This window comes from Capsicum annuum, chromosome 11, assembly GCF_002878395.1.
Source record: "Capsicum annuum cultivar UCD-10X-F1 chromosome 11, UCD10Xv1.1, whole genome shotgun sequence".
Classification (NCBI taxonomy): Eukaryota; Viridiplantae; Streptophyta; class Magnoliopsida; order Solanales; family Solanaceae; genus Capsicum; species Capsicum annuum.
The window spans coordinates 221591220-221605622 of NC_061121.1; the positions used below are offsets into that span (position 1 = coordinate 221591220).

A 14403-nucleotide genomic window follows, 5' to 3' on the forward strand; every position below is an offset into this window, starting at 1 on the left:
TTCTACTTATTTTCTCATGTTTGGTTGGTGAGTGAAAAATATTTTTCGGAAAATATTTTATGGTATTTGATTGGTGAGTAGAATTTATTTTTTTTCTTTAGAAATACATTTTCTAGTGTTTGGTTGGTGAGTGAAAAATATTTTTTAGAAAATACTACTAACTATTAACTAGTATATCACTGCCTGAACAAATTTAAGCATAACAAATAATATCAATATCGAGTATTAAGATATTACAAGTCACTAAATTTTAAGCAATTACTAATTAGCAAACATAGGAGACACTTTTCAACATTTTATCAGGACAATCTCAAGATACCACAATCAATAGAAATACAATTGAACGACGAGCTTATTCAACCTTGTGAACAAGCTACAACGACGACAAAATAGAATATGCAATTAGCAAAAGTAACATAAGTAAGTTTTCCTCTATGCACATGAAAATAACAATACATTCAACGAACATTGGAAATAAGAAAAAATTTGAACTTCAATATTTTTTATTTCAAGCAGTGAAAAATTGGAGCAAAACACACTAAAAAATATTTCTGAGTAATGTGAATTTTTTGAGTAATGTGAATTTGAGTGTTGTTGAAGTAGGGAAGAGGGGTGGGGTCAGGGTGGGGCATAAAAGTCACATTTGTCGTTTTCTGAAAAATGATTTTCCTTGACCCATGAGAGAAGTCATTTTCCCTCAAATAAAGAAAAATAAATCATTTAAAAAAAATATTTTCCCAATGTTTTAGTACAACCAAACAAGGGAAAATAAGAAAATATTTTTCCAAAAATATTTTCCATCGTACCAAACACACCCATAGTAGAAGAATAACATAATAATTAATTTTTTTTAACAAATTCCACGTAAATCTGATTCATTTCCCTTTCCCCCCTTTTTTTTTTTTTTTCTTTTTCTATAATCATCAATTCCGCCATCGGCTCCGCCACATCTAACGGCATTTGCCGCCGCGTAAACGTCGCCGACACGTTCGCCATTTCGCTAACTTTTTTCCACCCCTATTTATACCCCCGCCGCCGCTAAACTCGCCGTCACATTTTTCAATTTTCCCCCCTATTTCTATACTGGAACAAAAATTAGTCTAGATCAATGGCGACTAACACTAATTCAAATCCAAATACGGTGGTGATCTTACCGGAAATTGGCCCCGATGGCATTGCCAGAGAATCGCCGGTCATTGCTTATACTGAAAAGGTAATTTTTTTACATATATATATTTAAACAGAAAAAAAAAATGTTTGATTTTGGAATTCTGATTATGTACATTGTTTTGATTGTTGCAGATTATTGAAGAAGAACAGCTTCAATTGAGAAAGTAAGTTGACTTTGTAAATTGAAATTTTTTGTTGTTTGTTTCGATTGCATTTCACTGGTTATTTGTTTCAAATTTACTTAAATATCTGGGAAAATGCTGATTGTTCCGATTTTTTTTAAAGTACATTTCCGAGAAAATATATGGATACTAAGTCAATTAATCAAAGTCTCGATTTGGTATGAATTCCACTCTATTCACCACATATTGGTAAATTTAGCAATTAGCTGCAATGTGTGTGACCTAGAATCAATGAAGCTACAATGAAGATCAAAAAGTTAGATGATTTTTTCCAGCTGCCTAAGCTTTGAAAGATAGATGATATGCGTATCTGATGTAAGTTGAGAATGTGCACAAGTTGATTTTTGTCCACAGTTATTTTAAATAGAAAAAAAACTAGCAATCAATCAACCATCTCTAAACTAATAGGGATCCGTGAATTTCTTTGGATGCTAAGTCCCTCAGTCAATCAAATACTCCTTAATCTCAATTTGATTGGGGTCATTGATATGTATTCGACTCTATTCATTAGATACTGGTAAACAAATCAATTAGCAGAGAAGTGTGTGACCTAGGGTCGATCAAGTTAAAACGAAGACTATGGTTCAAATTCCAGCGGAGACTAAAAAAGTTGGATGATTTCGTCTCGTCTACCTTAACGTTGGTAGTCAAATGATACATGTATCTGATGTAATAGTTGAGAATGTGCATAAGTTGGTTTGTAGTTATTCTTAAAAAAAGTTAAAACAATCAATCAACTACCTTTAAACTAGTTGGGACTTGTGATTTGAATTCTTTGAGTATTACTATGCTTTTTTTGAACTTAGTTAATTCTAATGATGGATCTTTGGATTACAATGTTAAAAAGTTTATCAAGAATAGATGGTTAACGAAGCAAAGTATACTCTCACTTTTGTGGGGTACACATCAAGACATGGTGCAGCGAACAGAAAACTTGAATTTGATGAAAGGAGTATTGGTTAAGAAGAAACTGGGAGAAAATAGTGTACAAACTGCCAAGACACCATGTTATCCCCCTCCGCCCAAAAAAGGAGAAAAGGGAGAACTAAGGTGATTTAGTATCTACCAAGATATAATATGAACTCTGATGACCAACATACTTTACAGGGTTTCATTGGGTAGTTACACAGGGAAAAAGAAATAAAACATATATTTTTTTCAAATAGTCACTGCACTGGTCAAAGCCTAAAATTGTACTAATTTAAATGAAAATATTTTCTTTTGGCAATTTTCCTATTTTACTTCGGTAATAAACAAAAAAATCTTTAACGTCTCCTCCAACTCTTTCTCATTCTAACGTCTCCTCCGACATGACAAGCTCCGCTCCGGCGACATAAACGCCGGCGACCTAACAGCACCGGCAGCAGGTAAGTACGTCATCCTCTCTCCCTCTTTGGCCTACCTCTTGGGTCTCTCTCTTCCTTCCCGTCTTGGCCTCTCTCCCTCTCTCTCAATACCATTGGCCCATCTATCTTGCCGGTGAGATCGGGCTACCACCGTCCGACTCCGACGACGGGAAGATAGTGAACTGTGCCGTCCATAGGCGTGATTCGGAAAAGACGCACCGGCAACAGGTTGGTACAGACACCAGCGTCCAGATTCCGACAATAATCAGAAGAAGCCCTGGCGACATTTCTGACGACGCATCGGCGACGTCTTCCGACCTCAAAGTGCTGGAAGCAACAACTCGGAGAAGTAGCCTATCCCGGTGACTTCTAACCCCTGAAATTTATATTATCGCACTTTATTGTACAACGCCTTTTCTGATATCTTCATTGTTTGTACTTTGTGTGGGTTAATTTGTTGCTGGCTGTTTATTCTGTGTATTGGTATCTAGCATTTGCTGTTCTTGAATTTTTTATTGCATTTGGTGCTTTGAGTGTGCCGTTTATAGGTTTTTGCTGTTGTTACCCTTCGTTTTGCTTTTGTTGAGTAGTGGCTGGGATGACACATGGTGGAATAGGGTCATGTCCTGGGGTGCTGGGTGTGGGGTTGGGGGCTGGTGTTGGGCTAGGTTTGTCATGTGGAGGGCGAGTTAGTAACGGAGGGGATAAAAATGTCGATAGATTGAGGGTAGGGTTGTGGAATATAGGGACCCTGCAGGGAAAGTCGATAGAACTGGTTAAGATTCTTAGGAAGAGAAGGATTAATATTGCGTGTGTTCAAAAGGATTAATATTGCGTGTGTTCAGAAGACCAAGTGGGTAGGTTCTAAGGCTAAGGATGTAGATGGGTACAAGTTGTGGTACTCAGGAAGTGATAGGCGCAGGAATGGCGTAGGTATCTTAGTGGACGAGGAGCTCAGTGGGCAGGTAGTGGAGGTTAATAGGGTTAGTGATAGGGTGATGACTATCAAGTTGGTCTTTGGGGGGTTTACTTTGAACATCTGTAGTGCGTATGCGCCACAGGTGGGTCTGGACGAGGAGGAGAAGAAGAGTTTTTAGGAGGTTTTGGATGAGGTGGTTAGAGGCGAGCCTTGTTCGGAGAAGATTTTCTTAGGAGGGGATTTTAATGGGAACATCAGTTCTTTGCCGTTAAGGTATGATGATGTGCACAGAGGTTTTGGGTTCAGGATTAGGAATGATGAGGGAGCTGCTCTTTTGGAGTTTGTGAGGGCCTTTGGGTTGGTGGTAGTGAATTCCAGTTTTTCGAAGAAGGAGGAGCATCTTGTTACTTTCTGTAGTAGGTTAGCCAAGACTCAGATTGACTTTTTGCTGCTTAGGAAGGGGGATAGAGCTTTGTGTAAGGATTGTAAGGTGATCCCAAGTGAGAATCTTACGACCCTGCATAGACTGCTGGTGATGGACTTGGCTATCAAGAAGGGCATGAAGAGGCGGGGTGGGAAGGGTCCGCCTAAAATTAGGTGGGGTGGCTTGACTCCAGTTAGTGCGTTAGAGATAGGGGCGAAGTTAGAGAGGATTGGGGGTATGAGAGTGTAGAGGGGACGTGGATAATATGTGGGATAAGGTTGCTAGGTGCATCAAGGAGTCTGCTAGAGAGGTGTTGGGCGTTTCGAGGGGCTGGTCTGGCCGGTATCGAGGGGATTGGTGGTGGAATGAAGATGTCAAGGAGAAGGTGGAGACGAAGAAGGTGGCTTATGCTAAGTTGGTGGAGAGCAAGGATGAAGAGGAGAAGCGGGTGAGCAGGGAACAGTACAAGTTAGCAAAGAAGGAGGCTAAGTTAGCAGTTACGGCTGCTAAGTCAGCAGCTTTTGAGAGTTTGTATAAGGGATTAGAGAAGAAAGGCAGGGAAAAGAGGTTGTTTAGGCTTGCGAAGGTTAGGGAGTGGAAGGGGCGGGATCTGGATCATGTGAAGTGCATTAAGGGGGAGGATGGCAGAGTATTGGTTGACGACGCCCTCATTAAGGAAAGATGACAGTCATATTTTCATAGGCTCTTGAATAAGGAGGGGGACAGAGGAGTTGTATTAGGGGAGTTGGAGCACTCTGGAGAGTGTCGCGATTTTGGCTATTGTTGGTGTTTTAAGGTAGAGGAGGTCAGTGATGCCATTCGCAAGATGCGAAGAGGCAGGGCGATGGGGCCCGACGAGATCCCGATGGTTTTTTGGAAGTTTTCTAGCGGGGCAGGGTTGAGGTGGCTGACCAACTTGTTTAACAACATTTTTAAGTCTGCTAGGATGCCCGAGGAGTGGAGATGGAGCACGATGATTCCACTGTATAAGAACAAGGGGGACATTCAGAGCTGCAATAACTACCTTGGTATTAATTTGTTGAGTCACACGATGAAGATTTGGGAGAGCGTGGTGGAGGGGAGGTTGAGGAAGATTGTGTCTATTTCGGAGAATCAATTTGGATTTATGCCTTGTCGCTCCACGACTGAGGCAATTCACCTAGTGCGGAGACTGATAGAGCAGTATAGAGAGAAGAGGGATCTGCACATGGTGTTTATTGACTTGGAAAAAGTGTATGACAAGGTCCCTAGGGAGGTTCTGTGGAGATGTGTGGAGATGCCTGAAGGCGAGGAGGGTCCTGTGGCGTACAACAGAGTGATTAAGGACATGTATGAGGGGGCAAAGACTCAAGTAAGGACAGCGGGAGGGGATTCCGAGCATTTTCCGGTCTTGATAGGATTGCACCAAGGATCAACTCTTAGTCCGTTTTATTCGCCTTGGTGATGGATGTGTTGACGCGGAGTATACAAGGCGAGGTGCCTTGGTGTATGCTTTTTGCGGATGATGTAGTTTTGATTGAGGAATCGCGACAAGGTGTTAATGATAAGCTGGAGGTTTGGAGACAAATCCTGAAGTCTAAAGGTTTTCGGTTGAGTAGGACTCAGACGGAGTACTTGGAGTGCAAGTTTAGTGACTCGAGGCAAAAGGAGGAGGTGGTAGTGAAGTTAGAGTCCAGGCAGTTTGTAAAGTTTGTAAGAGGGATAGTTTTAAGTATCTTGGGTCTATGATCTAGGGGAATGGAGAGATAGATGAAGATGTCTCTCATCATATTGGGGTAGATTGGATAAAATAGAGGCTCGCTTTGGGAATTCTTTGCGATAAGAAGGTGTCCCCAAGCTGAAAGGCAAATTCTATTGAGTCGCAGTCCGGCCGGCTATGTTATATGGAGCGGAGTGTTGACCGGTTAAGAACTCTCATATCCAAAAGTTGAAGGTGGCGGAAATGAGAATGTTGCGTTGGATGTATGGATTTTCAAGGCTGATAGGGTTAGGAATGAGATTATTCGGGAGAAGGTGGGTGTGGTGTCGGTGGAGGATAAAATGCGGGAAGTGAGGTTGGGATGGTTTGGTCATGTGATGTGGAGGGGCACGGATGCCCCGGTTCGTAGGTGTGGGAGGTTGGCCTTGGATGGCTTCAAGCGGGGTAGAGGTAGACCAAAGAAATACTGGAGGGAAGTGATTAAACGTGACATGGAGCAATTATAGCTGACTGAGGACATGACCCTAGATAGGAAGATATGGAGGAAAAACATTAGGATAGAGGGCTAAGCCGTGTGGGCGAGTAGGCAGTAGTTAGGAGGGCTTTGGTTCTGGTAATGTTCAATACTTTTGGGAATGTCGTGCATATGTTATTTTATTATGTCCCATGCCTTGGATGTTTTTTTTTTTTCTTTTGTATATTGTCCTTTTCCTGTGCCGGGTGTCTATCGGAAATAGTCTCTCTACTTCTTTGGAGGTAGTGGTATGGACTGCGTACATTCTACCCTCCCCAGACCCCACGATGTGGGAATATACTGGGTTTGTTGTTGTTGTTGTTGTAGTCACTAAGCTGGTTATTGTTTAAAGGAGGCTTAAGTTTCTAGAAGTAGTGGAGGTGTAATTGTTGCATGTATTTATGTTGTCTCCTGCATCAGACTTTTTTTCCGCATCAGATGGAATTTCTAAGTTTTATATGCATCATAATATTCTCTCTTCTGCTATATCGTTCCAGATATATTGAAGAAAATTATTCCAAGATCCGTGATGTTGAAAAGGAATTCGCAAACTTGTCAATGGAGATGAAGCTTACTGCTGGGCCAAAAAAAGCAGGTTTGTGACTTGTCAATGCGACTTCATTGAGCACCTGTATCTTTTTACACGTGGTTGATCTAAACTTGTTGTGCACCTTCAGCACTTGAACTTATGAGAAAGAAAATAGAAATGTCAACAGAGAGAATCCGTGTTGCTAAGCTGAAGGAAGAACAAGCACGAAAGGTTTGTCCAAAAGCTCTAATTCTGATTTTTCTACCATAGAGAAGTTAAGATAAGCTTGATCACGTCAGCTGGGTGAGAACCAGGAAGGACAGTATGTAATGACCCTAAAATTGCACATGTCCCCTGCGAAGTGTCAGTCCGCTTTGATATGTTTGGGCTTTAGTGTGTACATGCAAAATAGTTCTTTAGATTTTAGAATGTACACAGCCACTTGACTATCACAGAATACATTGAGGAGTCATTTGATTATCGGGATTAGGGTATTAATCCTGGGATAAATTAGGATTACATTTATCCGACGTTTGATTATGGATATTAGCTAATAGTGGTACAAATTTTATACCAATATCTTGTTATTAGCTATCCCACGTTGGATGTGGAATAATAATCCTTGGATAAACCAAACGACCCCTAACGACCTTATAAACAGGCAAGTGAAGATAACCCAAAACTTTCTTTAACCAAGCAATTTCAACAACTACTTTCTTAAGGTTCTATACTCAGCCTTAGCGCAGTGCTGAAGCGACTAAATGATGTGAAGTCAAGAGTTATAGCTTCATTGGATGAAGTCATGCACTTTACAAAATATTAACTTCAAACAATAAAATCAAAATGTAGTGACTGATTGAGTACTCTTTTTTGGCACATGTAGCATCTGTTTGCAATCTGAAAGTTTCTTCTAATGAGGTCGTCCTGGGTCAAGCATGCTCCAATGGAGTGCTAACCAGTTGTAGCAAATGATCTTCATTGGAAGCTTTGTCTTCCAAGTCACTTTCGAGGCCCATTGATCAACCAACCCATTTTGAGAACACAAAGCTGAGTACCCTGCCTTCACTGGATAGATAGCATGAGCCTTCACTGTAGATAGCATGACTTGAAGTTTCCCAGTTAAGTCTGTCAACTACTTCAGCATTCACTGTGCATTCCTCCAATCCTTTTAGTAGGCCCAGGGGGTCCTCCAACTCCCAATCAGTGACATTCCTTAATAGAATAAGGTTCCAACTGTCAACCTTATTGAGAGATTGTAGAGTCATTATCACTGCTTAGATGAAAAGGGCTGCGATATTCATCCATTAGGATTGCTCAACTAAGCCATTTATCCTTCCAAAATTTAATATGGAGATCATTGCCTGCTCTGAAGTACATATTATGGAAAAACTCACCCGATAACTTTGCCCATTCTTTTCCAGAGACCTACACTATGAGGAGCTCTTGAGACTTTGGTCCACCAATGTTTTTGAGCTCCATGAATTGCTTTAACATCTTCCCATAGAATACTATTTTCCTGGACGCACCTCTATAACCACTTCATTAATATACATTTCTTGTGGTTAAATCTCTGATGCCTAGACCCCCTTGTGACTTCGGATCAGTAAAGGTGAACTGTTTTCCATTTCACTAGGTGAAAATTCTTAAAGCTGTTATTACCCCCCCCACCCCCAAATAGAAACTTCCTTCTAATCTTGTCTAGTTGTTTGAGAACATAACTGGGGATTAGGAATGGTAACATATGGTGGGTAATGCAATCAAGGACACTGTGGACAACAATCAGTAGTCTGCCACCCGAAGAAAGATATTGCATCTTCAAAGAAGCTAATCTTTTCTCAAATTTCTCTGCAATCTTATTCAGAATTACTTTTGACCTGAACTTATCTCCGAGTGGTAAACCCATATAGGTGGTTGGTAATGAGACCATTGAACAACACAATATATCTGCCACTATTGATGTTATGCATTCACTAGGTTGATGACACTTTTTAGCATGTTGTTTAGTATAATACCTTATTTCTGAGAATCACCTCTAATAACCTGTCTAGCCTTTTACATCTTAATAGAGCCATAATATATTTGTTTGATTTCGTAGACCCATTTACAAGGGAGAGTTCTCTCGCCAGGAGGAACATGAAGGGTGTCAGTTCTGATTTGCATCAGCTTGAAATTCCTCTTGCATTGTTTATTTTCAAGTAGTATAAGAAACAGCTTTTTTTTTTTTTTGGGTAAAAATGAGGCCCATGCATGTGGATCTGAATAACAGAGAACCTTGCAAGTTCTAGGTTATGGAACTGGAGCAAGAGGAATGACGGAAACACTCATAGCCTTGGAGGTAGCTAGGGGGATCAGAAGTCCTTGAGGATATTCTAGTGATAGGAGAAAGATGAGGAGGAGGAGTAAGGGAGTGAAGGAATGAAGGAAAATAATTAGGAAGCTGATGATCCAAATGTAGAGGCAGGGGAAGAATGATGATAGAAAGACATGTTCATGGAATATTACTTGTATCTTTGGGTATGTAACAAAGGGACTAGAGTCACTATACACTCTAGCTTAATCTTCATCATTCTTTTATCTTCAGAATTCAGACACCCTCTGTCACCTTAAAGTGAACTGTTTTCAGCATACAGTGACCACCTAAACTCTCCAGTACCTGCTGTCTAAAATCTTTTTGTCTCAGCTACTATTTCTCCAATTATCCTGTCTTAGAACTGAATCTCATTTTAGCTGGCTTAGGGCCATTGATTTGCCAGTTATCAATTCATGTGCGCCGACTGTCATTGTCTGATAAAGAGGTTGGATGCACCTCTATTTGCAGGTGCAAAGAGTATCTTTGGTCTTCTCTTTGACTTTCATACTCCAACCTCTCATTCCTATTTTAATTGGAAAACATTGACTTCCATTCTTGTCAGTGTGAACAAGAGTTGATAGTAACTTTTGGAGTACTGATTCATTCCACAAATAAATCAGGTCGAAGTTATGGATGAACTTTCTTCCGGGGTTCATTCTGTCACTTTTATGGGGACTCATTAGTTTCCATCGAACTATGTCCTTTTACAGTCTAATGAGAGCATTACTTCTCCCTCATGATGTGGTTCAGCTCCTATAATTTGTTTTCAACAATCTTAGAAAAATATGGAAGAAATAAAAAGACTCTAATGCGAAACAGGGAACAACAAAATTACATATAGGTATCATCTTAAGAAAATGGTAAGGAAATGTCCATTGCTTATGTGGTTTACTTATTGAAAAAACTTGATCAATACTACTAGGTTTGGGAAGCAGCATCACAGGCCGTTAAGGATGAGGAGGCGATCAAACAAAAACTTTGTGAGGATTTGAATGGCTTGGTATTTTTTCTTCTCTACTATTACCTTTTCCGTGTTATATTCTGTTAATATTTCTCAGAACAGATTTCTTTTATAGGTTTTGGAAAGTAGTAATAGTCAGCTAGCTAGATTGGAGGAATTGAAAAGACGGCTGGAAGCTTTGAATCCAAGTAGAGCATCCACTGCCTCTGCCTTTGTAAGAATTCTTTCATTTGTCTGTATTTTATGCGTAGTTTGGATTCCATTAGTTTTTCATTATCTTTGTCGATGCTTTTTATTCATTCCCTTTTCCAGATGGATACAAAATTTATTAGCAGTGTTATATCTCTTTTCCATGCTGTTATATAGTATTTCCATAATTCTATTTGTACATTCCTTATCCGTGCATGGAAGAGTGCGGTACACTAACTGATGCTAACATTCTGTCCTCAAAGTAATTTTGTCTTTGAACAACTCTAGTGTCTAGCCTAACAAGTGATCACGTGCATTAACCAACTGGCCGATTCATTGTACTACTACTTAAAGAATAATCTTGCAAAAGGACAGTATGGTGAGAAACAATTGGGACATGAACACATTATTTGTTCATATCAGCTTTAACTTATACAGCGATGGATATGGAACAGAATACTTGGCATGATTCTGCTGTCAGTTCAGCAGTAACAAGTACTTTTTAATTTATGAAGTATCTTGGCATTCTAGTTGAAGTTCCAACCCTTCTTTTTCTTCCTTTTCCTCGCTGTCAACATTCACTTATTAACTTTAATCTCAGAACTGCAGTACCATGGCGGACAGATAATTATATCTTTTGTTTGCTAAAATCTGTGCTACACCTCGAAAGCACCACGTTTTTCCACCTTTTCGGCCACATTCTTACTGCAATATTCATTTGCTTGTAGATTGCAATCCCACTTGTAAGGTACTGATTCCTCACTGTATTCTTTAATAGCACCAAACTAAGATGGTTTTATTTTAGAACCTGAGCAACGTTTCTCTTGGTTTGTTTTATAGCCTGAACATTATTGTTCTCTAGCATTCTAGACCTTAACAGATCTGTAAGATTGCGGAGCACCTTGCCGAACTACCTGGGTATAAATAATGTCCAATCCTCTTACCATTTTTTTTATAAAAACTGTCCTCTTATCCATTTCTCGAAAAGCACCTAATTGCTCTTTCTTCTCAGATACTGGGTAATTTGGTATCGTGTCTTTTATTTTGCAAAGACAGCAGCGCCGAACCATCTCTCTGTGTGAAAAGACAATGCTTTCAGGTTTCAATATGAGTATGAGCAGAATATATGCCAGACATCAATATTACAACATGAAGCTAAACTAGATTAGAAACATTATTGTTTGATTTAAATTTTAGATACCAAGGACATAAATTGTAGAGTTTCTTGTTTGCTCTTTTTTCTACTTTTGAATCTTATTTGGACGATGTGGATCAACATGGAACACTGCAGTGATATAATGCTTGTTTCGTTTCGTACTTAAGATGACTTCCTAACCGATGTCCATGGCTTTTTCCATATGTTCTCAGGACCAAATTCCTGTGGGATCTGTACAAAACAGTATGGCTCAAGATGTTTCCTCTGTAAAGGATACACAAGAATCGTTGAGCGGATCATCTGGAAATACATTGAAAGAAGGAAGTGCTAGAAGTGCTGCAGCAGAAAATGGACAAAACCAATCGCATTCTCTTGAGGAAGTACGAGGTAAGAAGAAAATCAGTGTCCAAGGAAGAGGAAAGGGAATCGGCATAATACCTAAAAGTAGAGGCTCATCAGGACCTGGTTGGACTGGATCTGGGTTTGATGTGGATGGTAGAAGTTGATAGCATAATACCTTGCTGATTTTCAATGAGGTACATCATCCAGTCCAAGTTGTTAAATTCTTTACTCTCTTATTCCTTGTATTCATTTCTGAAATTCTAATAACTTGTAAATACGTTGAAATATATAGTTCCTGAATCCTGAATCTTTCCTGTTTAAATTGATTTTAGTTTGTGTTAATCAAGTTCAGCAGTCTTATGATCTGTCCTCCAAGTTGATTCAATAGACACAGAACTCAAGCAGAGTGTGTTGTAATTGTTGACACCTAATTTTTGCTCTCTACGACGGAGATAAACTTGAAAATTAATTCGAATGGATAAAGTCTTGATTTAAATATAATTTACTCTAAAAATAATTTATTTGGATGCATATATGTTTGATTTTATTAAATCAAGAAGCTCGGAATTAAAGAAAGTATTAATTCGTATCGAATTTCAATTTAATTTAGTCAATCTATTAGATTTGACCATAATTGAAATCAACTGTAATACAATCCGTCAATTGATTTTTAATTTGGTCAAAATTAAATAAATATGATTAAATTTTAAATCGCAATTGGGATTATAATTTAAATAACCTCAAAATTCTCAAAAACTCTTGTAACTTCTACCCAATTTTCACAAAAAATAACTTTAAATCTCAAAATTCAAATTTGAAATTTAAAATTTGTACTAGATTGTACAATTTCTCCTCAAAGTCTTTTTTTCAATTTTTAAAATTCAAAAATTGTATTACATTGTACTATTTTCCCACCTTATCTTCCACCTCACCTTATCTTCAATTTTAAAATTTCAAAAACATCCCTAAATACTTTTCTTCCTCGTTGGTGGATAAAAATAAGGGAATTCCCATCTTTCTTAAAGTGTTTAAACATCCCATTTTTATTCAAATGCTATAGTGGTTTTTTTTTTTAATTTTATTTTCTTCTAAGTAATAGATATGAGCAAATATTTATTAATCTATTTGTCCAAATTTTAAGCAACTATATGTGTGGATTCATGTCTTCTTTTCAAGGGCTAGTTAATTATATTGTGCTAGATTCAATTTTTTGTAAGACTGTTTTAGGAGATGGGTTAATTTCCTTTTCATTGGATAATTTGGTTTGCTTTGATATCATAGCTTACTATTTCTTTATACTTGAGAATGCTATTTTTTCATCTCGTCATTTATCTATTAAGTGTAGAATTTTCGAACACATGTTAATTCTTTTTCTTTTATCTTTTCCTTTGCATGAGTTTGTTTTGGAGTCAAAATGGACTCCTTTCCTCTTGCATTTCGTCAATGAGGCTCATCTCTCCGAATCAAGTCCGAGGTTTTAAACCCAAAGTCGATTATATGGCGTGCGGGTGCAAGAAGATAAAAAAAGAAAGAAAATGAGTGAAAACCCATTGATGAGGTTACTAAGAGATTTGAAAAGTCTCGATTTTTATTATTGTCTCATTCTTTATCGATTTACTTATTTATCTATTTGTTAATTCATTTGGGCCTCGAAGCAAAGTTGTAAATTAATACAAGTGAAACAGGTTGTAGCTGAAAGCCCAATATTTAGATTAGGACAGGTGATGATGGATCGAAAGCCCAAATTTGCTTAGGACAGGTTTATTGATTTGGGCCAAATAGCCTAAGTCTTTTTGTTTTTCCCTTCCTCTTTTACATGCAAGTTTTTATTATTGTTCTTAGGCCTAGTTAAATTCCCTATTAAGTCGTTAAAAAACTGATTTCGCATAAACCTCAAAAATATTTTCTTAATCACTTTCTTTTCAAAAATCAACTTCTCTTTTTTCGAAGTTTGTCAAAGTGGTTTTCAAATAATTTGGATAACCGCAAGTTAGCGGACATTTTAGGTGCCTTAAAAACCTTCCTAAAATGTTAATATGAACCTCTTACCCGGGATTTTCTTAAAAGCCTAAGTCTTTTTCTGTTTTGAGACTTAAGATTTAAAGTTTTTCTTAATTTCTTTTCAAATAAATTAAGTGGCGACTCTGTAATTTCGTAGATTGTTTCAAAATTTTCTTTAAAGTTTCAAAATAGTTTTAAATGTCGAAATCAATGTTTTTCAACCCTTCAAAATAGAAAAAGGGCAAAACAGAAATGATGACTCTGCTGAGGATTTTGACTAATTGTTTATGTGATTATATGTTTCAATTATGCAAAATTTAACTGTTGTATTTCATGGCATAATTCTGCGTGATGATTATTAAATTGTTTTGGAGTTTCGTGAATGTCCCGACCCCTGTTGTTCAACTCCAATAAAGTGTTGAAAATATGACGGTTTATTAGCATATGAGGCGTTTGATGGTTGTTTGTATTTTCAAATCCAGGTCGTCCGCTTGAGAACTGGTGTCCAAACCCACTCTAGATACCCAGGATTGAGCTAAATCAAAACCCTATTTTAGGCATGAGCCTAGGACGAGTCAATACCTGAGGGGGTATTAGGCCCATTTGAAAACCTGCCTTACG

At 38.2% G+C, this 14403-nt stretch overlaps 1 protein-coding gene across 1 annotated transcript; it reads left to right on the forward strand.

The window, feature by feature from the left end:
* Positions 1-857: 857 nt before the first annotated feature.
* LOC107848175 lies at positions 858-12144 on the forward strand. Its single transcript, XM_016692875.2, has 7 exons — positions 858-1213; positions 1303-1334; positions 6752-6849; positions 6932-7014; positions 10056-10133; positions 10210-10308; positions 11652-12144. The coding sequence occupies exons 1-7, from the start codon at positions 1109-1111 to the stop codon at positions 11943-11945; spliced, it is 789 nt and encodes a 262-aa protein (XP_016548361.2). The 5' UTR covers positions 858-1108; the 3' UTR covers positions 11946-12144.
* Positions 12145-14403: the final 2259 nt, after the last annotated feature.

Excerpts from the sequence above, each read along its gene's own strand:
- LOC107848175 (XM_016692875.2), top strand. The coding sequence starts at position 1,109 with ATGGCGACTAACACTAATTCAAATCCAAATACGGTGGTGATCTTACCG. Across the intron at positions 1,214-1,302 it reads TCATTGCTTATACTGAAAAG|ATTATTGAAGAAGAACAGCT; the intron begins GTAATTTTTTTA and ends TGATTGTTGCAG. Across the intron at positions 1,335-6,751 it reads GAACAGCTTCAATTGAGAAA|ATATATTGAAGAAAATTATT; the intron begins GTAAGTTGACTT and ends ATATCGTTCCAG.